This window comes from Orcinus orca, chromosome 1 (genome assembly GCF_937001465.1).
Source record: "Orcinus orca chromosome 1, mOrcOrc1.1, whole genome shotgun sequence".
NCBI lineage: Eukaryota > Metazoa > Chordata > Mammalia > Artiodactyla > Delphinidae > Orcinus > Orcinus orca.
In genome coordinates, this window is record NC_064559.1 from 44,658,390 (window position 1) to 44,683,737 (window position 25,348).

At 36.2% G+C, this 25,348-nt stretch overlaps 1 protein-coding gene across 9 annotated transcripts in view; it reads right to left on the reverse strand.

The window, feature by feature from the left end:
- The window catches only part of PLA2G4A (phospholipase A2 group IVA), a 201,857-nt gene that overhangs the window by 11,714 nt on the left and 164,795 nt on the right, over positions 1-25,348 (reverse strand). For 8 of the 9 annotated variants that reach the window (XM_049701605.1, XM_033438003.2, XM_049701539.1 and 5 more), the window contains 3 exons: positions 18,774-18,958; positions 8,577-8,772; positions 6,920-7,077 (listed from right to left, as the gene is read on the reverse strand). In XM_049701605.1, coding sequence (XP_049557562.1) covers positions 6,920-7,077; positions 8,577-8,772; positions 18,774-18,958 — 539 coding nt within the window. Of the gene's footprint in view, positions 1-2,203; positions 2,318-6,919; positions 7,078-8,576; positions 8,773-18,773; positions 18,959-25,348 lie in introns of all 9 variants that reach the window. The other variant, XR_004486206.2, reaches the window with a different exon arrangement.

The window sequence follows — 25,348 nt, forward strand, 5'->3', positions numbered from 1 at the left end:
TCTTTACTTTCCAAACACCCAAAAAGCTTTAAAATATATTAAAAAAAAAAAACAACTGCAGGGGACATTGTGCTAATCATGACTGCTGTCAACTTCTTTACAATGAATTCATGAGCACAAAAAGATCAACAATAGCAATATTATGAACTAGTGGGTTTATCATAGTTGGCCCTTGGAAGGTGTTTTTAGTAAACAGGCCATTCTTTTAAAGGAAAATGGATATTCACATTTATAGCTGAAAAACCCAAATATGCAATTAGAATGTGCATGTCAAACCACTAGGTGGCGCATTAACACTGTGAAACCATTAACCAGGTTTTTCAGATTACCCGCTTGTTGTGATGTGTAACAGTGGTCCCCAACTTTCTTGGCACCAGGGACCGGTTTCATGGAAGATGATTTTTCCTCAGACCTGGCAGGAGGGTGGGGCGGGGGATGGTTTCGGGATGATTCAAGTGCATTACATTTATTATAAGTGCGCTTTATTTCTATTACTATTACACTGTACTATATAATGAAATAATTATGCAACTCACCATATTGCAAAATCAGGGGGAGCCCTGAGCTTGTTTTCCCGCAACTAGATGGTCCCATCTGGGAGTGATGGGAGACAGTGACAGCCGAAGTGTGTTGCTTATGTCCAGTCTACTCCGTAAGATGCAGCTTGTCACTTGCTACTCACTGATAGGGTTTTGATATGAGTCTGCAAGCAGTTGATTTATTATGGTCTCTGTGCAGTCAAACCTCTCTGCTAACGATCATCTGTATTTGCAGCCGCTCCCCAGCCCTAGCAACACCGCTTCAGCTCCTCCTCAGATCATCAGGCATTAGATTCTCATAAGGAGCGCGCCACCTAGATCCCTCGCATGCGCAGTTCACAGTAGGGTTCGCGCTCCTATGAGAATCAAATGCCGCTGCTGATCTGACAGGAGGCGGAGCTCAGGCGGTGATGTGAGTGATGGGGAGCGGCTGTAAATACAGATGAAGCTTCGCTCACTTGCGCGCTGCTCACCTCCTGCTGTGCGGCCCGGTTCCTAACAGGCACTGGTCCTGGCCCGGGGGTTGGGGACCCCTGATGTATAATCCTGTGATGTAAACCGAAGTGGCTGAGCTCAGCGTTACATCAGTTGCTAAATGCAAACCTTTCGGCGTGACACATGGTACAATCAGATGTGTTTGAAAAGGCGATATGTTATATTTGAGTCTTCCTATTTTTTAAAATGATACTAGGAGTCATCATCAATAGTGTTTACACCTAATTTCCTCTTTCATTCCCCCCCAAAAGTCATTGAGAGACCAAATCCTTCCCGTCAGTTTTATCCTTGCAGGGGTCCTTATATCTCAACCCTCTTCATCCCCATCACCTATCCCCAAATAAGACTGGTGTCATCTTTCACCTGTGCCATTTAATAGTCTCCCAATTTGCCAGATCCTTTAAATATTTGGCAGTAAAGGCATAAGGAAAAAAAAGAAAACATGAAAAATGTAATCTTTCCCCCAAAGGAACAAATTTAGAGACGTGAGATTGGAAGCGCTCCAAAAGTAAGTACTGGATTCGCACAACAGAAATTTTAAAATGAGCCTTAAAAGAAAGTTACAGTATGTTTTGAGAGAGAAATAAAAATTATAAATATAGCAGAATGCAAGAAGATATTCTGGAGTAAATTACTGTGGATTTACTGGCTAATGCCTGCTTCCCAATAAAGTGTCATGAAAGTAGGGGCCTTAAGTAGTCTTGTCATGTTTTATCCCAGCACTTAGAACACGGAAGGGGAAGAATAAAAATTTGTGAAATTAATGACTGCCCAGAGGATGCTCAGTGGAGGTCAATTAAATAGGATAAAGCTCAACTCATGGAGACAATGAGATTTGAGTTGAGTTGAAGGACAAGCAGGATTTGATAAGTGGAGAGGAAAGACCGGGCATTCTCAGTAAAAGGATAATCTCATAAAGAGGCTGAAGATGGAAGGTCATGGCATGTACAGGAAACATCTGGGAAGTGGTTCGGCTGGAAAGGAAGCTGTGTTTGGGGTATACTAGGACATAAGTCTTCTTGAAAGATAGATGGTTCAAAAGGGAGGAAAGAGTGAGAAAAAAAACCTTTGGCCCCATCTCAGCTCCTCAACATAACAGTGTGACTTCCACCAATCAGCCTACGTAATCCATGATTCGGTTTCCTCACATAGAAATAAAAAATACCTACCTCATGGGCCAGTTGTAAATGCTGAATATTTGAAAAGGAAATATCTGGCTTATATTAAGCACTCAAAAGTTTTCCTTGTTCTTTTTGTTTTGTGCATTGCTGTATCCTTAGTTCCTAAGGATACAACACAGTAGATACTCAATAAATATGTATTGAATTAATAAGTAAATAAGATATAAAAAGATTATAGGTAGCATTAAAGGTAAATGAATTTGGGTCTGATATAGAAGGCCATTATAACCAACAAGGACATACTGTATAGCACAGGGAACTATACTCAATATTTTGTAATAACCTGAAAGGGAAAAAAAACCTGAAAGGGAACATATATATAGAGAGAGATAGATGTAGATATAGATATCCATATATGTATAACTGAATCACTGTGCTATACACCTGAAACTAACGCAGTATTATAAATCAGCTATACTTCAATTAAAAAGAAATGCCTAGAGATATCACATAAAAAAATAAGGCTATGATACATAATAAGCTTCTAAATTATTTTGTAAAAGATAAAAACTTTAACTTGTACCTAGACACTCTTAACATGATGATGAAATATCAGTAAATGAAGAAGTAAATACCAGTACTTCTGGATATACACTTTTCCTCATTTTAATTAACCCTTAATATTTAACACTTTACAGGATCACTGGAGAAAGAATTTTAAAAGCTCATGATTATGCAGCATTGGCATATGCTGTCACTGTCTTTAGAATATGCCAACTGAATGAATAAACTGAATGAGTGAGACTGCATAACAGTACATTTTCCTGTGATAACTGGTCCTGGAAAAGAGACCTCAGAAAGTGTATTTCCTCTAGATTGAGGTGGTAGTTTATGGGTACAGCATGTAGTCACGCTACCTGGCCAGGCATACATGGCCTGGAGATTCTCCACAGTCAGGCATCTGCCTCCCACCAACAGGCCCTGTATCCTGACACTCACTACTCGTTCCTCCTATTACATTAAACTCTTCAACAGTTTCTGCCAGTAAGTCGATGACATTTTTTAAATGACTTATGAAAATTTTGTCGCGTATTTATTTTAGGTGTCGGGCATTGTGATCAGTACCTCTGGAGGATACAAGGTAAATAAGGCAAGTCATTGTTTTTAAAGGGTTTAAGTTTATAATTAAAAGCAGAAGATAAATTTGGACACGGATAGTAATTATTATCACTAACATATTACCTGCTTCAACTGAGTGTCTCGTACGCGCCAAGCTCTTAAATTATATTCTTTTCCTTAATCCTCATCCCAATCCTATAAAAATCTGTATCATTGTTTCCTTTTACAAATGAGGAAAGTAAAATTTGGAAAGGTTAATCAACATGCCCAACGTCACCTAGCGAAGAGGTACAAGCAAAAATCTGAGTACCCAATTTGGTTTAACTCGAAAGCCTCTGCATTTTCCACATACCACATGTCTACCAGTGTAAGTCACTATATATTAGGTTTCTTAAAATAAAAAAAAAAAGACACAGAAAAACCCCCATGAAATGCTGCCATTGTGAAAAGCACTTAGGCAACGTTCAGTGAAAAGGAATTTGGGAGGACTGAGTAAGTGCAGAAACCCGACACTAATGAGAAACCCAGCCTGCTGTCATGAAGTGAGCAGAAACAGAAGTTCTCTAAAGATGAACTGGACTTTAGCTTCAGCAAAGCAGGGCTGCTAGAATCTCTGGGGAAAATGAAGCAACAGAAGCACAGCAACAGAGCTGTCGGAGACAGGTTGACATTTTCAAAGTAAAGATTTAAGTCAGAATGTGAATTGAAGATGAAAATTTGCCTTAAGCCACGGTGGTGGTGGCCACAAAGTTGAAAACTGCCTCCATGGGATTGGCAGTCAGATGTCTTTGCATTAGAAGAGTTTATATACACAGTGTCCACAGTTGGTGAAAAATTCCAACCGTCTGTGGCAAGTAAACATGTGTTGTGTTGCTGCAGCGTGAATAAGTCACCTACTCTCGTCGAATCGTGCGAAAATGAGCGATTTGGCTCATGATTGAGCCTAGTGACCCAGCATCCTACCTCAGAGTTTGGCTGTTCTTTCTTTATCATCACTTACCAAGAAGCTTTGATTCTGATAAAATGTGTTTTCCTGGTTAAAAGCAGGGAATGGGAGTCATCAAGGGAGAGATACATGTCAGTGAAAACTGAAGTCTTACCTGGGTATGTGGCACACACACACACACACACACACACACACACATATACAACCAAGAATCACTTGAACAGAAGTCTCAATGGTCATATAATTTAAGAGGAAGCCTACATTCATTCATTCAAAAAATATATGCATTTACTGCCTAGGCTGCCATTACCTATATTGACTTGTCTATATTCTTAATTCTGGGCATTTGCAAAGGTCTTGAGGTGTATCCATCGTGGTAAGGGATACAGACACACATAGTTATGGTTCCCATTTATTAAGCAGCTTCTGTTTGCAGGGCACTGTTCATACGTCACCTGATTCAAGATTCACTGCTGCCACTATGATAGGTGCTGTGACACCTGTTTCAGAGGTGAGGAGACTGAGGCTTAAGAAGTTTAAGTAGCTTATTCAAAGTCACACAAATAGCCCATCTAAGAGCTAAACATGATATAAAGTCTATGACCTTGCTTCTACGTACTGTGTCAGAAAACTTCTTAGGAGCAATTAAAACCTGCTTAATTAAACGGCTTGTGAAAAATCTGTATCTGATGAGCTCAGGACAGTTATTTTGGAATTCAGTCTGGTTTTGTTCAGGCTTTAACTGTTTCATCTATGTGTCAAACAAATTACTTTGAAGAATGTTTGTAAAATATATAAATAGAACTATATCATTCTTTACAGACAACAGCTTACAAGGTTTTACATAAACCAAAACTGAAAACAATGAGAGAAATGTAGTTGTGTAAGTTACATATATATATAGACACACACGTACATATACATGTATGTCTATATACAGATATACTTTTGTGTATGTGTCCTTTTATTTTCCCAAGTCCAATAGGGTATTTATATATTCCTATAAGCTATTTTTTTCCATTTTAGGACAACTGATCAAGTTTAATACATTTCATCCCAAGGAGTACAAAATACAATTTTGAGTTTATTGGCTTCATACTGGAAATACAGGATTACTCCTGTATTAACCCTTAGTTCTTTTTTTTTTTTTTTGCGGTACACAGGCCTCTCACTGTTGGGGCCTCTCCCGTTGCGGAGCACAGGCTCCGGACGCGCAGGCTCAGCGGCCATGGCTCACGGGCCCAGCCACTCCACGGCATGCAGGATCTTCCCGGATCGGGGCATGAACCCGTGTCCCCTGCATCGGCAGGCGGACTCCCAACCTCTGTGCCACCAGGGAAGCCCTCTTTTCTATTTTAACAGCATGAGGTTTCATAAAACACAACTCCATTTTGAGAATGTCTGTTTGCTCCCTATGAATCATAGATTAAAATGCTGATTTTCTCTTAATATTCTTTAAATTTTCACCATCACCACAGAAACAATGTAGCATATGGATTTCTGATTTTCACTGAATAATATAAAAGAAAAGGAATAAATCTATTTAGACAATGATATATTCTATAAATGTTGTTAAGCGTGTTTTACTTGAATTATCACATATTCACAAATGAAGGCTGACAAGAAACACTTTAGAGTTGCAGAAACTGAAGGTTATTGGGAAAAATTTCATATGCTTACAAAAATTAAAGACATTGATTAATAAACGTATTATGGTGTAACTGTTATAACTGCACACAATTGATCATTACTAGTTTCAGACCAAACTAAACAAACAAGCAAACTAGATGTGCCAGTATTCTATTAGATCACAAAATGTAATTAAATCTCATATGCACGGAAGACTCATTCGCACGGTACATTCTTTTACTCCATTCATACAGTCTCCAAAAAGACTGACAAATCAGGCATGATACCTTTCCCTCTCCATTTGATTTCTTTCTTTTTCTTTTATTCTTTTTTTCTAATGTGCAAAATCCGATTAGGCCAATGAACTTGGGCTTTTACGACTGATAACCATTTGTCAGACACTATGATGTGGAACCGCAAGCCAACATGATTCCAATTACACAATAGTGGTCCTAAATGGTGAGTTACCAGCTAAAGAATTTTACACAGAGACAGAATTTTAGCAGCAGATAAACTAGTGATTGGAATAATACTGAAGAGAATGACTTGTTTCTTATATTTCTGAAGCAAAGCATACTTGATATCTCCAGGGCTAAAAATGGAGACACTGCTACTTTGGGAGACATTTCTAAGATCCACAAAAATAAAGACATTTAAAGGCATGAGTGTATCCATGAAAAGTCATGCTATTTTTGCAGATTAACTACACTTCTGGTTACACTCACTTTCTCACTCTTATATTTCCATTTTATCACTTTTCTTCCTAATTAAAATTTATTTTTTCATATGAGAAATACACTAGATACTTTGGGAAAGAAGCTGAGGATAACTATCCTTCAATCAAATAATATTATGAAATGTGGGCTCTGCCAATTTGGAGGCATTTGTTTTCTTATTTGTGAATTTTATGGGGTTCTTCTGGAGATTAATAGAATAATTCATGAAAAATAAAATGGTACAGTTTGGGTGTCATTCATAAACCTTACTTTTAATGAATTAAAATGAGGTATTGCTATGTTCATGTTATATGGAAGTATTTGACATTGTCAATGATTGTAGGAGATACTTACATCGATGTTGTTCAGGGTATTGAAGTACATCAGATCATGCAGCCTTTTGAATGCTTGATTTGGGTATTGAAAGTTGAAGGTTGAAAATGGTGATTCAGGGTCATCAAAAATATCAAAATCAGCTAGTTCCTTCTCTTCCTTAGTTTCTCTTGGAACACCTAATATAAGAGTCTCAAATGGTGTTATTTTGAAAACCACAAATTACCTCTAAAATCCAGAGCATAAAACATACAAATAGCCATAAACACAACATTGGTAGCCCCTTCAGGGGTCATATAATCCTTAGTATACACTATTAGGCCTCTGTCTATATTTCCTGGACTTGACCATTTTCGTGTGTTCTGACTGGGCAACTTCCAGTTGCCAATAGCAGCATCTCTGTGCCTAAGAGCTTTCTACTCCTTCCTGTTACTGTTCAAGGATGCTTTGCTCACTAGCATCAGGCTGGAAATTCCAGTAGACAATACTCTGTCCCAGGAAGCAGTCAACCAAAGACTCTATGGTGTTGGTATATAAACTCCCCAGTTCCCTTGCCGCTTGCTGTGTAAGTGGGAAGGATGATTCCAGACCACAGGTTCTATTTCATTTCCTAGAGTTTCCCAGCAGGATCAGGTTCTCCTCGTGGTAGCAGCTTACTAACACATCTTTTGTTGTCCGCCTTTCTTCCCTTTATCAGTTCCCTGCTCTCTTACTAAAGTTTCCTAGTTCACCCAAATAAACCATTTTCACTTGAACCCTTTGCTTGGAATCTGCTTCTGGTAGAATCCAAATCCAAACATTAATTAATTGTCTTCATGTCACAGGAATCCCCTCCACATCCTATTTTTGAGAATTAATAGTGATAGAAAATTCAAAATTTTCTAGGTTTTAAGTATTCCACTGTTCAATAACTAAAAATGCCAACAAATTCTTCCTTCTTTTGTGTTGAAGTATGACATGATAATCTCCACCTCTCTTGATTTTTTTCTCTGACTCCCTCCACTATCTAGAAGAAGATCACTGTCTTCTCCATGACTATTTTTTGTCTGTCCTTTCACAGCTACATTTTCTGGTCCTAAAATAATATGATTTTGAGGCATTTAGCATCTTGCCTGTCAATCTCTAGATCTCCTTTTGTTAATCAGTATCTTCCAGGATACAGAAGAGTCTATAGACTCCTCTGGATGTGGCAAAACAAAATGCCTTAAATTTGATTCTCTTTTTTTTTTATGGAATATAACATGGCAAGCTGAAATTACTAGCCATATCGTACTGCTAGATAACATTAATTTTTATGGCCAGTTAACATTCCCAGAATTTTTTGCATGATTTGTTCTGAAACAAAGCCTCCCTTACAAGGGTAGTATTTAAAATATTTAACAATGCCTATGACAAGGGTACCATTCAATCAGAACAAATACAATCTGAGGTTGTGGAGTAAAGCCCCAGAGATTTTTACTGAGCTTGTTGTTCACCCTTCAGTTTCTGAATAATGAGGAGCCAGGGGATCTTGGGCTAAGAAAGAGGGGGAGTACTCGAGGTCTCAGGATAGTAGCCATTTATCAAGGTAAGGGAAGTGTTCAATGTTGTAATAGCTGGTATGGCAGTGTCAGCATGAACCAGCTTAATGTTAGTCTTTATCAGATTGCTACTTTACAGAATATAACTCCCAATGTACCTGGAGCCTTGTACTTTCTGAAGTTGATGTTGGCCAGAACAAAATGGATGATAGTTGGGCAATCTTTCTCAACATCAGGATTCTTGGGTTTAAAGACATAGCATTCCTTCAGTCCTTCTCGATCAAACACATAAGGATCGATCTTTGGAAAGGGGAGCTTATTCATTTTAGCCCACTTTTCTGCAAGCAGAAGTTCCTATGGAAGAGAGGGAAAGATCATTTGTTCAGTTGGTCTGCACATTATTCAATATTAGTTAGGTGTCTACTGTGTGCTAGCAGTATGCTCCTTGCTAGGATGAAAAATGACCCTGTTCTTAAGAAGCTTATCAATCTCAAAATATATAAAATGACTCCATAAACAAACTCACTATTATTTTGTCAACTTTTTGTATAGGGCTAGTTCCATAGGAGGCATTGAAAAATTATTAATGAACTGAACTGAATGATATTACGTCGATGCAATTGCTAGAGAAATAAGCATATATTATGAGTTCTGGGCATTTATAAGCCAAGTGAATGCTTTTTAACCCTTCAGAGTCAAAAAGAATTTGTTGAAGCAGAATGAGGAGCACTCTGTTACTGATTTTTTACCTGCATCTTCTCCACAAAACTGATTAAAAATTAATACATTTTCTGAATGCAAAAACATTGAGTTGCCCTGAATTAGCTTTTTTTTTCTTTTCTTTTTTTTGCTTTTGTTTATGAAAAGAAGCTGAGCTTCTGGCATCATTTGTTATTCTATGTGCAGTGGCCAAGAATTGGCCATACAGAGGAACCAAGAGTTAGTTAATGGGCGTAGCAGATTGTCATTGCTTCCACATATGAACTTCCTTCCGGATAAAAGGCTTATACATCCTTACTGGAATGAGAAGACACCTGGCACACAGCCACAGAGCTCATTTGCATCCACTGACAGGTAACGTGCCCAAGAAATACAAGGTTGCTGTCGACTACTGAGGTTTCAGGTTTGTTTCTGCCTCAAGGCTGACTAGCACAATGGGTAAGCACAAAAAATAATTACATTTAAACTAAAGAACATAAATCAATACAGAGAGATGCAGCGAATAGAGCTTATTTCTACTGAAATGCAGCTGAAGGGCAAAAAGGACAAATAAGAAGCAGACTGTGGTAGTGGGAAAAGCACCAACTCCGGGGCCAGATTGCCTGAGTTAAAGTGCAAGCTCTGGGACTTTGGGCATGTTCCTTAATGTCTCCACACCCAATATCCTCAAATATAAAGTAAAGATGGCAATGATAGTACATATTTCATAAGACTGCTGTTAGAATTAAATAAATTAATGAGTGCAGTATTTAGAACCATGCCTGTCATTTCATGCTATGCAACTATTTGACAAATAAATGCCAGTAAAGAGAAGAAAAGAGATGGAAGGGGAAAAGTGAAGAAAGAAAAGAGGAAAAAGGAAGAGAGATAGCAATGGTATTGGGGAAATCCCTAAAGGAGGGAAGTTTTAGAGAAATGATCACTATCATCTTAAGTTTTTTAACTACCCTTGTAATCACATTGATTCATTCAATGATAATCATTAGTTGCCAATCTAAGTTCCATGCTAGGAGGTGGGGACATAACACTGAGTGAAACTCTTGTTCTTATGGGATGTACATAGCCTGGTAGTAATCAAATAACATTTCAGGTTTAAAACTGTGGCAAATGCTATGAAAAAAGTATTTATTTGCCATGAGATTTTGCAGTATACCTGGACTATTTCCTCAGAGTGCTTATTAATTCATTCAACGTTATAATTGAGCACCTATATTCTAGGCGTAAGAGAGAGGCTGTCCTTGGATACTTAGGGATTATAAATCAATGGGAAATATAAAAAATAGATATGATAGTGCAGTATGGAAGAGGCAGGGAACATGATGGATGGCTTCATGCCTGGGCTGTGCAGCCTGAAAGGCCCAGCACATCTTGACTTGCAAGCTCGGTGATCTGAGACAAACCGCTTATCACTACAGCTAAACAGGGAAGAAATTATTTTGTGGGAGGAATTATGCAGTGATGCTCTCCTAATGGCACCATAGGGATCATAAGGAACAACAAACGCACATGGACCAGGTTGTGTACTATCCTTGAAATAGCAGGCTCCCAATCCCATTTTATCTACATTTCAGCTGTTTCTTATTTCTCAGCAACTCATATATACATAAATGAGTTGTAAAATAAAGTTAGCACTATTATCTTCCTGAACATTGCTGTGAGGATTAAATGAGATCATGTATTTTTAAAAACTCAGTAATTTATATTTAAGAAAACAAGTACTTTAAAATAGCACCTTATGCTTTGTGACCACCTAGAGGGGTGGGATAGGGAGGGTGGGAGGGAGACGCAAGAGGGCTGATTCACTTTGTTATAAAGCAGAAACTAATACACCATTGTAAAGCAATTATACTCCAATAAAGATGTTAAAAATAAATAAAAAAATAAAATAGCACCTTAAATTCAGAGAAAAATATGTTTTTCATTGAACTTTCACTGTTCCTGATGCTTCTAGAATGTCGTGAATTTTAAGTTGATCGACTCTCTCAATGCCATTTACTGAGAAATAAAAATCTGGGAGAACAAAGGATTTGATTTATATTAAAGCATTTGTTTCATGAACTGTTAAGCTAAATGTGATTATATTTTACAGAAAATCCCATACATATATATGAATAATTGCTTGTTAGAAACTTGAGAAAACTTTTATCTCTAAATCATTTTTCTTCCTGTTCAGTTGAATTATTCAGCCTGTTACTTCTTGTCTAGCACTGTTCCCAGTTATTCATTAAGGATTATTCAACATCAAAATAAAACTAAAAGTTCACGCTGTGGAATTGCGTGAGAACAAGGAAAAGAAGGAGCTTTCTAGTGTTTCCAAACATGACTCAAGGGTATGACCAGTGATGTGTGGATGGTGGAGAAAGAGGAAAAGGGGAATTGTGTGAGGTAAAAGACCGAGCTATTTTTAGATAAATATTTTACGCTGGAATCAGGAAGTGATGGAAACTTTCCCTTTCCTTATATGATCCTGACATGGAAAAGATTAAAAACTGATGACTATAAAGGCAGTGATTACAGGATGGAAAAGCCATCTCCTCTCTGATGTCTTGTTTCTCTGTCTGTAATGGCTAAGAAACAATGACACAACTATAAGTAGAGCAGACGAGTTTGAAAAGAGTATTTTAGAAGAATGCAGTGAGCAAAAAAATTGCTGCTCCACAAATTACAGCAATATGCCAGAACTGTGTTCTAACCATCCATTTTGGTTATTGTTTGACACCTCAGACAGTTCAGATTTCCACAGGCTAATTCATGGTAAATTCACGTAGTACTAACTAAAATGATTTTCTGTGGAGATAAAAACTTGATAGTGTCCTTCCAAGTGATACTTTGTAAGATATTTGTGCTCATTTTTAAGTACTAAAACATCTTGAAAGATAGGAAGAACAATCTAAATAACATAGAAATATATTCAAACGATAGTGTTAATGGCATATATATGCCATTTTATTTATTTATATATGTAAATAAATATATACTTAAATTAAATTTATATATGTATAATAAATTAGCTTTTCTCTAGAGGAAATGAGGGGTTTTTTTCCTGTATAAACCTAGACTATGTGTTTTCTAAGATATTTATCATTATTCAAAATCTATTTTTAGATTGGGGAGAGGTATGGAGTATAATTGTGTAAATAAATTTACAGAATTTTTAAAAATTATTGAAGCAACAATTGTATAAGATACAATGAATATAAACAACAATTTAGAATTCATTATTTTGTGGTTATGGTCATTCCCACTTCCAAAAAATGTATTATATTAGGTTCCAAGAGCTTTATAATGCAATAGACATGAAATAATTTTCTATATCTAACAGTGTATAGAATTTACAGAGCACTTTGTACTTCTCCTTAGTTCTTTTTCACTAAGAGGTTACTATACATTCACCAAAATATGTAAGGAGAAATTAATGTTGGGTATATCTCCTTATCACAAGGCATCTGATCCTCCACAACCAATACAGGTGTAATGGGTTGAATGGTGGCCCTCCAAAAGACAAGTCCATGCCCTCAACCCCCAAGACCTGTGAATGCAACCTCATTTGGAGAAGGGGTTTTTGCAAATGTAATTAAGGGTATGGAGATGAGATCATTGTGGATTAGCTGGGTGAGCCATAAATCCAAAGACACATGTTCTTACAAGAACACACACGCAGAGGAGAAGGCCATAGGAAGACAGGGGCTGAGATTGGAGTTATACAGCCACAAGCCAAGGAAAGCCTGGAGTTACTAGAAACTGGAAAAGGCAAGGAAGAATTCTCCTGCATAGCTTTTGGAGCGAGTGTGGCCCTGAGGACACCTTGATCTCAATTTCTTGCCTCCAGAACTGTGAGAGAATACACTCCTGTTGTTTTAAGCCACCATGTTTGTGGTAATTTGTTACTGCAGCCCCAGGAAACTAACACAAGAGGTAAATCTGTAAATGCTTCATTTAATAACATGCAGTTCCTTTCATCTGACATGGTGGACTGATGCCCACAGAGCTAACACTTGGATTGGTTTGGCCATGCTGGTTTCATCCAACCTAAAAACCATAAGTACATCATATACAGAGGTTCTAAACCAAGGATCATGCCATAAGGTCAATAAATAAATCAAGTTAGTGTGGAAAAATACAGATTCTTTTTCTGTGTTATTTGTGGGTAAATGAAATTTTGACCTTGAATGAAAATATAGGGAGATAAAGTTAATTTAGATATATTGCTTCCATAATTTGTAAAGACTGGCTCATTTAAAATTTTCCTTGCTTCTCTCTTCTTTTTCTCCTTCCTTCATTGCCTCCTCTCCTTCCTTCTTTCCTTTTATTTTTATTTATTTATTATTTTATTTTATTTTTTTGGCTGTGCCACACAGCTTGTGGGATCTTAGTTCCCCGACCAGGGATCGAACCTGGGCCCTCGGCAGTGAGAGTGCGGCATCCTAACCACTGGACTGCCAGGGAATTCCCCTTTCTTTCTCTTTTAAGAGAATGAACGCATAGTTCTGGCTTCTGGACATTGAGCATTTTAAAAGGCCTGAAAAACAGTGAGACTTATGTCCAATATACAGCAACATAATATAAAATAACAATTTATGGCATAGCAACCCAAATCTATTATTCTTCACAAAATTTTGTAAGGTAAAGGAAAAAACTCTCCAGTAGTAAACTAAATTTCCCTATATTCCTTGTTTTCTCCTCAAGACATCCAAAATTATTTCCCCCTTAAATTTAGTCTGTTTATTTTGCAGACTTGAATATGAAGACCCTGGCTTATTTTTATGATCAAAATTAAAGATAAATCCTATTAAAATTTTCCCTGGATGGATCCTACTGGTAAAATGAATTTGGATAGCATATATCTAAGTTACTAAATGGTTAACAGAAAGAAACTTGACAAAATGAATCACGGAGCTGTTTTTCTTAAATCATTTAATAACACTATTTAGAGTCATGAGGTTCTTTATATTTGGACTATTATTAGGGTGTGTGCCCACTAATCTAAGAAAAAAACAAAAAAAACTCCAGTATCACTGACATTGACGTCATGACCTTTCAAGGCCAGTTATAAAATACAATATGAACTTTGTTGCCTTTATCAAAAGCCATGATATCCATCATTCTCTATCTCCCTGACAAAATCTGAGATTTAACTATACTTATGAAATGCTTATGAAATAAAGTTAACGGTTCTAATTTTTTGCTCTACTCTTTAATTTCAAATGGTATCGATATTTTAGTCTCAAAAATAGAAAATTATTCACTATTTAATCACCTTAATAAAATCATATTGCTTATATCCAGGTATTGCATTGGAGCTTCTCCCCTTCTATCAAAAACTTTGATGTAGATTCAATTTTTAAACCTTATAATATTATACCTAAAATAACTATTCTACTTTAGCATTAATAGTATATTTTTATTAATTTAAAAATTATAGATGAGTAATCTTTTAGATCCATATTGAAATGAATATTATTATAATGACACTCTATATAACGACACTCATAAGTTTAAAAAAATCATTTTCAGTATTCCAAATGAGCCTGAAAAGTTCATTTTGTTCACTTTGAATTTCCTGAAATTCATTTTTGGAGGAAAAAATGTATTACATATAATATATTGCAATTTCCTTTATATTAAGTCTCTGATTCATTCCAGAATTATAGGCTTCATGCTATACTAAACCAGTAGTCAAAGGATAGTTAAAGGTTAGTTAAGGGATATATTAACCAATAACCAATTGTTATTGGTTAAAGGATATATTAACTAATAACCAATTTAACCAACAGTTAAAGGATAAAGTACATATTCATATATGAGGAAGAGGGGTAGGATGTAAGGAACTGACAAAATAATTCTAAAGCACATCTATTAGCATGCACAGCTGTAATATTTTTTTCATGCCAGCAAAGCTGTGTAAAACAAGGGCTTGTATGTACAATCTAATATAGTAATGTAAAATGGTGCAGCTTTTTTGGAAAGTGATCTGGAAATACTTATTAAAAATCTTAACTAATGCATATCTAAGAAGCCAACTAAAGAAATAATAAAAAGTGTGATTAAAGACTCATGCACAAGGATGATCATTAGAGGAAAAAGGTGACAAGATAGCAATAACCTAAACGGTGAAAAGAGAGCATTGTTAAATAAATTCATGCATAACCACATATAAAGATATCATGCTGTGCTTAAAATTATGTTTTTTAAAATATTTAATGGCATAGTAAAATGCTCACAATGTAACTTTAAGTAGAAAGAAGCAAAAATATATGACCCTAGTGTTGATAAACACACACACATGCACGCACGCACACAGTGAAGAGAGAAAAAAAGTAAAAACCAAAGTATCAGTAGCCATTGTCTATGAATAGCAGAAGCACTTGATGTATATTCCAAATTTCCAAATTTTTTACAAGTATTCTTCTTAATTGGAAATAGTGAATCAAAGTGTGTTTAAAAACTAGACAAAGTACAATGGTTCTTTTTAGAGGTACAAAGTAATATTCTAAAACCTTCTTCCAATATCAGTTCATTGATGTAGTGGAGCTCTGATTCATATATAAAATGATGGCTTTGACATTTTACACTCCCATTGGTGAAATGAATAATCAGCTTCTCTTACCACGAGAATGAGCTTCTAAACTATCATGGTAGCGTCATCCATTGAAACGAACCTGCCATTGCTGCTCATGGGTCATCAAATCCTGCTCTTGGTTTTCACAGTCACCTGCCCTGGTTCAGTACTTCACTGTCCTATGCTTGCATTACAGTAAATCTCTCTTAATTTTAATCTTTTGTTCTCCATCCTCCAATTCATCCTACTTTCCATTATCATATTAATCATGCTAAAATTCCAATTTCATGAAGTCATTTGTCTGTTGGAAACGCTTCATTGATTGTCTGTTGGCTATCATCCAACTGTAAATTCCTAACGGGAGTGTAATATCTATCACTCTAATCAGATCACTCCTCAGATGTGCTCATTGCCATTTCTGTGCCATTTTCATCCTATTTCATTTATTTCCCTGTTCATCTACTCCAGGACACACCAATCTATTTTTGTATGGATCTCCTAGAATACACCTAGTTATATAAACCCAAGTAACTATTTAACAATAAGTTACTTAACTTCCTTCCAAATGACTTTGTGTATAAAAGTCTTCCCCCCCTACCAAAAGCTAAAATTTTATCAAGATCAAGAACCGTATTTTGGGCTTCCTTGGTGGCTCAGTGGTTAAGAATCCGCCTGCCAATGCAGGGGAAACAGGTTCGAGCCCTGGTCCGGGAAGATTCCCACATGCTGCGGAGCAACTAGGCCCATGCAACACAACTACTGAGCCTGCGCTCTACAGCCTGCGAGCCACAACTACTGAGCCCTCGTGCCACAACTACTGATGACTGCGCACCTAGAGCCCGTGCTCTGCAACAAGAGAAGCCACTGCAATGAGAAGCCCGTGCACCGCAATGAAGAGTAGCCCCTGCTCGCCGCAACTAGAGAAAGCCCGTGCTCAACAAAGAAGACCCAATGCAGCCAAAAATAAAATAAATAAATAAAAATAAATTTAAAAAATAAACAAAGATATTACATAGTTATAAAAAAAAAAACTATGTGTTACCATTAACTGCTGTGCACAGCACAGAGCACACAGCGCAGGGGTGTACAAAGGAGGCAGCTAGTGAAAAGAGAAGAACATTACATTTTCATTCTGGAGCCTTAGAATTTGGTCCAACTTGACTACTTCTTAACTACCACTTTCCTAGCCAGATCCTGAGCTATGCTCTTTTCACCCATTATCTTATTTAATTTGTTGATGTGATGAGATTTCTTATCTCATCAATCCTTGTTTCTTTGTCTGAATACCACTAACTGCCTCAAAAAAGGTAAACTATGAAAGCACTTTTAAAATATGAGGTTTAGGGGACTCCCCGGGCCATTCAGTGGTTAAGACTCTGCACTTCCACTGCAGGGAGCGTGGGTTCGATCACTGGTCAGGGAATTAAGATCCCACATGCCCTGCGGCATGGCCAAAAAATTTTTAAAAAATAAACAAATAAAAATAAAATATGAGGTTTATATATATATTAAAGAGTTATAACCATTATTAGTCTTAAGAACAGTTTAATCATGTACAATATAAAGGAAAACAGATGTCCGAGGACCTGGGTTATCACTGACTCTTCCTGGCTGGGAGATCATGAACTATTTCACTTAATTTCTGTGAGTTTCCATTTCTTAATCTATGAAATGGGAACAATAACTTCATATCTATTACAGCATTTCATTCATTCACCCACAAAAACTGTCCTACATACTCATAATTTGGGCTAGCACTTACAAAGCAATTAGAACCAAATGATTAAAACACACACACACACACACACACACACACACACAATGAGTGTTCTAGTCCCCAAGGAGTTCACAGACAGTGGAAGCAATATGATGTAAACAAATATGGACAGTAGAACATGAAAATCGCTGTGTTAGAAGAATTGACTAAGTCCTTTGTACTAAAACTATACCTGTGGAGGTCAAGAAAGGTAACATGTGAGCTGCATCTAAAGAAAGTTTGAGGCAAAAGGAACAAATAACATTCGTGGTCTCACTTGAGTGCTGCCCAGCAATCATTCTACATTGCCCTAGTCAGAACTTTTCCTCGTTTCTTCATATAGGCAGACTCCACTTCCTCCATTCTCTCACCCTCAAAAGATAATGCTGACTCCTAATTATTCTAAAAGTTAGAAGTTATCAAGTGAGTACTTTCCCATCTTCCCTTCTCAGTGCCTAACAGCTAACCTCCATCCACAGCCATAATTTCCCCCCTTCTCTTTTGTCCCAATACGGACATTTCCAGACTCCTCTCCACCTGTATTTTTGTATCTCCCTTCCACTCCCTACCCCTGTAACCTTCCCAGGGGTGTAACTCTATCATGTATGTCATCTGTCCATTCTCCAATAACATTTCTTCATTCATGAGTCCTAACCATCGAAACATTTAAACACACTCGAAGTACCTCCGACGCACCCCTCCACACACACAATTTTCTTATTCTCCACATCCTCTTGCAGATATAGTCCATCTCCTTCTTCCCTGAACAGTTTATAGAATTGTCTCCATTTTCTTAACTTCCACTTAACCCTCCAATTACTGCAGTATGACTTCTGCCCTCTCAACCCTATTGAAACTGCTTTTCACCACAGACTTCCTGTTGTTAAATATCTTGACTTGGTTTTATAACACTGCACATTTCCTTGGTTTTTGTCCTTTTCCCCTGATATTATTGTTGAATCATCAAGATACTATTTTATGTCCTCTTCTCTTCTCATAGTATACACTCCCCGTGCACCGTTTTACTTATCTTTCACCTGCTAACTCCTAAATTTCAGCCTAATTTTCTTCATGAACTTTAGATATGGTGCAACATTCTTGTCCTGCTCAGGACTATGAACTTGAACAAGGGTCATGGGAAGTCATTTAAGAGTTTTTTTAAGCAGGGAAGAGACTGAATCACATCTGTGTTTTGGAAATATTACTGAAAATAATGTAGAAAATAGGCTAAAGGGATAAGAAATTGGGAGGACTAAGGTAGCTACAAGGCAATGCAAAAGAATGTGGCAGATAATGGAATGCGACATAAATTCTCCTTACCTTGAAGGGAGGACTGGAGTCACTTGGCCTTGCAGAAAAGTCAAAGGAGATGACGAGATCAACTCCTCTTTGAGGTCTCAGGATCAAGGGGTACGGCAGGTTAAATGTGAGGCCACTGTCCACCACATGAATCTTTTTACTTTTGACATCCAGAGGCTCATATATCCGCTCAAATTCATCAGGATCTTTAAAAAGGACAGAAAAGAAAAGAATGAAGTAAACAATCATTTAACATTATTTAGGATATTAAAAGTATTTGTTATGTAAACGTGTGAGACGAATTCCCTATGGTTAGGCCCTCAGGGCTTGGAGACTTCTGGTTTCTTCCTCTGTAATATCAGAATAAAAGATTCTATCAACAAGGCTGCTGTGAGGATTAAGTGGGATGATACATGGAAAGTGCAAGCAAGGCTCAGGCCCTAGTAGTAACTCTACCCTGTGCGCCACGATCCCTGTCGTAGCATTACTTCCCATTACATAGATCTTTACTGTTTAAAAACATTTCCTCGTGCATTATCTTGCTTAAGTCTTAGAACAGACGTGAGATAGAGGATATCTAGAAATGGAGGATGAAATACATTAAATTCATCTCTAAAATGACACAACTTGGGAGTGGCAGAGTCTGAAGGGATCCCACACAGCATCTCTCTAGGTGATGGGAGTCTAAGAGAATAATCCAGCTGACACATTCAGCAAACATGCATTGTCTGCTACTCTTCAGGCCCTCCTCCAGGTGCTGAACAAGAGAGATGCAAACTCTGCTCCAATAGAGCACACTGCTGGTAAATCAGTCAACAAATATATTAAAAGATGGTTCGGGCAGTGATAAATGCAATGAAGGAAATAATAGAGGGTAATGGGATAAGGAGGAACTTCAGGTAGGTAGTCAGGAGAGACCTCTCTGAGAAGACTTTGAGACCAGATTCGTAAGAGAGAATTGGCCATCTAAGGATTTGGAGGCGGTGGTATTTTTTTCCAGGGAGAGGGAAGAACTAGAGCAAAGGCCCCAAGGCAGAGTAAGGAGTGGTATGTTTGAAGAAGTACAGTGTGGCCACAACTTAAGAGGAGAGTAGGATGAGATGGCAAGGGATCTGAAGGAAAGCAGGGGCTAGAAATCATTAGTTTTATGAACAAATAGTATTGATAACATGTTGCCGTTCACATGTATGTGTGGAGATTCTATTCCTCTTCCTAGGAGAAAGAAATGTGATCAGAATTAAATTGATTTGAGCTGAATGAAATGACATGCAATTATTTTGTTCTGTCCCCTTGTCCTCACACCTGTTCCCACTTGTTCTGTTAGAAAGAAGGGCAGCAAAGCTCAAGAGGGAGGTTTATTACAGTAGGATAGAGTGAAGGTGCTCATGCTAGACATGCATTATGACCTCTGAGCCAGATTTTAAATTCCATTGGTGAGCATTTCCATAGAGGAAACAACAAAAACTAGAGGATCAGAGCAACCTGTGTTTATAAAATCACCTATAAAATGTAGTTAATACCTATTACCCAGGAAAATGTTTCGTACATGATAGAAACCCATCACATGTTAATTCCCTCCATATATTTCTAAATAAGAATGATGCTGATTATAATTCTCTCACAGTCGATTTTATCACTACATTGTAAGAGCAAGAGATCAAAGAGGAAAGTAAATCTTTAAATTCTTAATGTCTGATTAAAATCCACAGTCCTCATCATCACTAGAAGCTGAAACTAAAACACCAATGAGACAATTAGCCAGGACGCTTATTCAATGTGAATTGAAACAGTTCTCAATTAGACTTTGGTTTAGTTACTTAAGAAAACATTAATATCCTTACAAGTTTCTCTAGTTAACAGTCACTGTTTTCTTCTCTCATATCTATAAAAATTTCTCATCTCTAAAATACTGAATAACATAGGAATGTTAGAAACATTTACTAGTGATGTTTGTAAATAAAGTGGAAAAGAGTTTACATCTGAGGTGATGTGTACTGAAGGAAAGTAGGAAGATGTGAAAAAACGGTCTTTCTTTTTTAGCATATGCTAAAAAAGAAAACCAAGAAACAATGGGGTCTAAACAATGTTAGACAAGAATAAGGTCATGTAACTGAATGAAAAGGCAGGTCAAGTTAAAAAAGAAAAAAAAAGTCTTGCTATGTCCAGGGTGAATGCCTAGGCCAAAAAGGAGAGAGCAGAGATACCATTCTTTAAATAATTATCTTCAGGTTAATTCTATTTTCTTATCAAGTATCTATGTAGTGACAATGAACTTTGCCACCAGCCAGAATTCTAAATATCTATCTATCACAGAACCTGAAACTTAAGAATTATAAAATTGAAATATATATATATATATAATATATATATATAATCAAACCCAACTGTAACATCTATTCCTCTGAAATTTTTATTGTTTAAAAATTACATATGTGAGCTTTTTAAAGAGGTGAAAAATTATGAATCTTTATCTTATATTAGTTTTAAAATATTTTACTAATAAGCTAGAAATTTATATTTGGGTACTTTTATTTCTCCTAAAAGCAGCTTTATTTTGAGTATCTACAATCTATTAGAAATTTCATATGTAAGATTTATCATCCTTAGAAAACTCCTCAGAAGACAAAGGACGTATTATTAGTATCATTTTAAAGATAAGGAAATGAGGCCCTAAGAGGTTCAGTTTCACACTGTGAGAGTCAAGTTTCCAAGCCAGGTCCAGGAAGTCTAAACCCTACACAGTGTCACACTGTTACTTCAGAAGGTGGCACAGCCATAAGACTAAAAGGGTTTGAAATGGGTAATTTAAAAAACAATAACTGGGGATTTCCCTGGTGGTCCAGTGGTTAAGACTTTGCCTTCCAATGCAGTGGGTGCAGGTTCCATCCCTGGGAGGGGAGCTAAGATCCCATATGCCTCACAGCCAAAACACCAAAACACAGAACAGAAGCAGTGTTGTAACAAATTCAATAAAGACTTTAAAAAAATGGTCCATCAAAAAAAAAATCTTAAAAAAAAAGCAATAACTACAATGTATAGAGGCAATCTACACATGCATCTATCAATCATGAAAACCACATTGATATGTGTATTTTATCACAATTAAGCATAAAAAATTAAAAACACATTAATGGGAATTTTTTTTACAGTGACATGATTTTCCCTAAAATAATAAAGTACAATGATAATTCACAAATATTTTTCTCTGGTTTTATAAACTGATGCTTTAAATTTTAGCTAAAAGATTAACCAGAAACAGACTATTTCTTTCCTATTCTGTTTGAGTTCCCCCTTCTCATCATGAAACTGATAGTCTCCTTTTTCCTGTTTTAAATCCAAGATTACATTTGAGAGAAAAATCATCATGTGGACCAATTCCCAGCTCTGGCATGTAGCTAAACACCATGGTTCCAACCTTCCATATAAACTGACAGGAAGCAATGTTTCTTAATTGTGTTGTAAAAAAAAAATAGTTTTGCAAGATATTAACAGATATTCTATATACAAATTAAGAGTTCCATGATCGAATAGGTTTGAGAAACACAAGATTCAACAACTTAAAATAATAACAAATTATAATGCATGTTCCCTATTTTCCTTACTATGCCTTGGACTAATAGTACTTTTTAGTGGAGATGCTACTTAATTCTGACAGTAACTCTATAAGATAGGTAACAGTTGTTTCTATTTTATAAGTCAACCATTGGAGTAAACAATGAAGATTGTTGCTTCCTCACTAACCTACAGGTCCATCAGGATCAGGTTGCTAGTTTTTAGTTTCACTCTACTTTTCTATTGTTGTTAGCCGAGGTTACGCTAAGTAATGGCTCAGGACTGTCCAGCTAATAAATGACACAGCTGGGATTCAAATGCAAGTGAAGCTGCTTTTAAAGTACTATACTTAAGGCATCTTTAAGTAGGATTTCTCAAACTCATTAGGGTATCCCATGGCATTGTGAAGAGGGGGATGGAGTTGTTAAGTTTTTCCAAATTTATTTGAACTTGAACCCGATTTATTAATATCTACTAAAACGTCATAGAAAGTTTGATGAATGCCCCTATGAAAGAACATCCTCCCGTAAATTAAAGTTTACATGGTTTCCCAACCTGTGAATGAGTTAATCATCACACAGATGCAATTTATAATGTACAAATATTTGGATGTTGGTGTTTTGAACTCTGGCCTAAATGAACTCATGTCTTGATTTCTAATTCCAGATGGTGTATGTCACAGTAAATAATATAAACACAAAAGTAAACAGGAAAGAAGTCATGTAACTAATGAGTAGCTTCTCCAGAATTAGTTTCCACAGGTATACAACTATTTTGAAGTAAAAAAATGAGGGGAATTTCTTCATCTTATTTCTCTTGTTTTCAAAAGATGGTCTGCAAGGTGAAGCAATAGGCACAAAAGTAATACACTAACTTTTTCTCATTTTAGGTTGAGGGATTATTCTAAAATGCTCGAATTTTAATCTGTATAAACAAAATCCATATAAACAAAATAGTAAACTAAATGTAAGATTTTTCCCAACATAATATCTAGATAAGATTTTAAAAAATCTCTAAAAATAAGAGAGAAATAACCTTAATTAATGTTTGAATTGTGGTATTTTAGCTGTATAATAAATAAAAGTTTTAATGACGATTTTGTGAACAACGTTGATAATATTTTATGATAAACCTTTTAACATTTCATTTCAAACATATAGTTTTATTCTAAAATTTGGAAATAACCAGAGGGAGATAAACAGAGTCTATTTTCGTAAGGGCTTTGTCTGAAAAGCACTAATCAATTCAGTATATTCAGTCTAAAGTGCAGTCATTTTTAGCAATGTTGGTTCATAAGCAACAAACCTGAATGAACTTGTCACTCACCGAACTGGATTTTTGACTAAAGTCAATATGCTGTATACGTTTTTTCAATCGGATAAATATAAAGTGACTGAAGTATAATTTAATGAGATACACACTGAGAAATAATATTTAAAGTTCCTTCTGAAGCTCATTAATCTAAAACAATTTTAGGTTAGAACATTTCAAAATATCTCAACAAAAGAAATATTCAACCTGTGTAATATCATATTTTAGGATGATTAATATTTTCTATCTCTTCATGTCATTTTATGAAAACTGTCTCTGACTCTTTTTTCAAAAGGCACCGAATAAAGAAGTCAGATAAGGTGATGCACAGCTATTATCCTCCAAGCACTAGAGAGAGGGCAAATGAAGATCATGCATCCTCGGGGACTTACAATTGCATCAGGATCAGTGTTCCATCAGGATCAGAGTTGCTGGCTTTTAGTTTTACTGTACTTTTCTATCATTGTTAAATAAAGTATATAAGTCCCTCCAAGAATCACATTTTCAAGGGAGGGTCATGAAATGATTTTAATCTTCATGAGGCAAGGACTGCATGTCTTGTTGACAACTGGATCCCTAGTGCCACACACATTGAAGGAGCTCTGTAAATACTGTGGCAATGCAAGAAGGAACAAAGGAGAGAAGAAAGATGGAAATGAAGAACAATCTGACATACGCTGAGAATAATGAAAGAGGCAGACTTCCTAAGGGTACCAAATATATCTAATAAAAATGTAGGATGTCCAGTTAAATTTAAATTTCAGATAAATAGCAAACAATTTTTATACAAGGATGTCCCAAATGATGTTATAAAGGGCATACTTATATTCTCTCTCTCTCTCTCTATATATATATATGTTTATATATATATTTATATATATATATTTATAAATTGAAATTCAAATTTAACTGAGCACTGTATTTTTCCAAGCAACGCTAACACCTCCAAATCTACATAAACTATTGCAAAACCACCAGGAAGCTGTTAAAATGTCTAGTGCAGAACTTGTGCTGTGCAAACCACAGAAGGAGCTATGCTTGGTATTGTGATCAAAGTAATAAAATAAAACAGATGTAATAAGTACACACAAGGAAACTTCCATTTTTACATCAGCAAGACGATGACTGATAAAACCAAGGGCTATGAGGAAGAGAGTGAGCAGAAGGGAAAGGCTTCTGAGCAATGTCAAGAAGCCTATTCAAGTGTTCTAATTCTAGCTCAGTTGAGGAATTCTAGGTAAACATGATGTTATCTTCTTTGATCTTCCTTTTCTATGGAGTAAAATAACTAATGATTCTTTCTAGTCCTAAATGCTCTATGAGGCTGAGTTTTTTGTTTGTTTGTTTGTTTAAGCCCATCATAATTCATCCATAAAGCCTGTTTCTAAAGAAGATACATTTAATTGGTATTGTAATAGCAATAAGTTAAATCATAAGTAACACACAAAAAAATAACATCACTGATTGTATGGTCAAGTGTTTTTATTTTGGATGAATTTAAAAAGAGACACTGACTTTATCACAAATAGACTTCTATTATAGTTCATATGAAAGGGTTTGCATTGCAGGTATATAATCATGTCCTAGACTTTGATTCCACAAACATAATGCAAAATATAGTGAGTTTCTACTCCTGTTGTTTAAAAAACAGGGGTAACTTTTGTTTCTGCAATTTCCCTTAAGCTCAAGCAACAAACAGAAACAGCATTACCTAAACAATAATAAGATCTAAA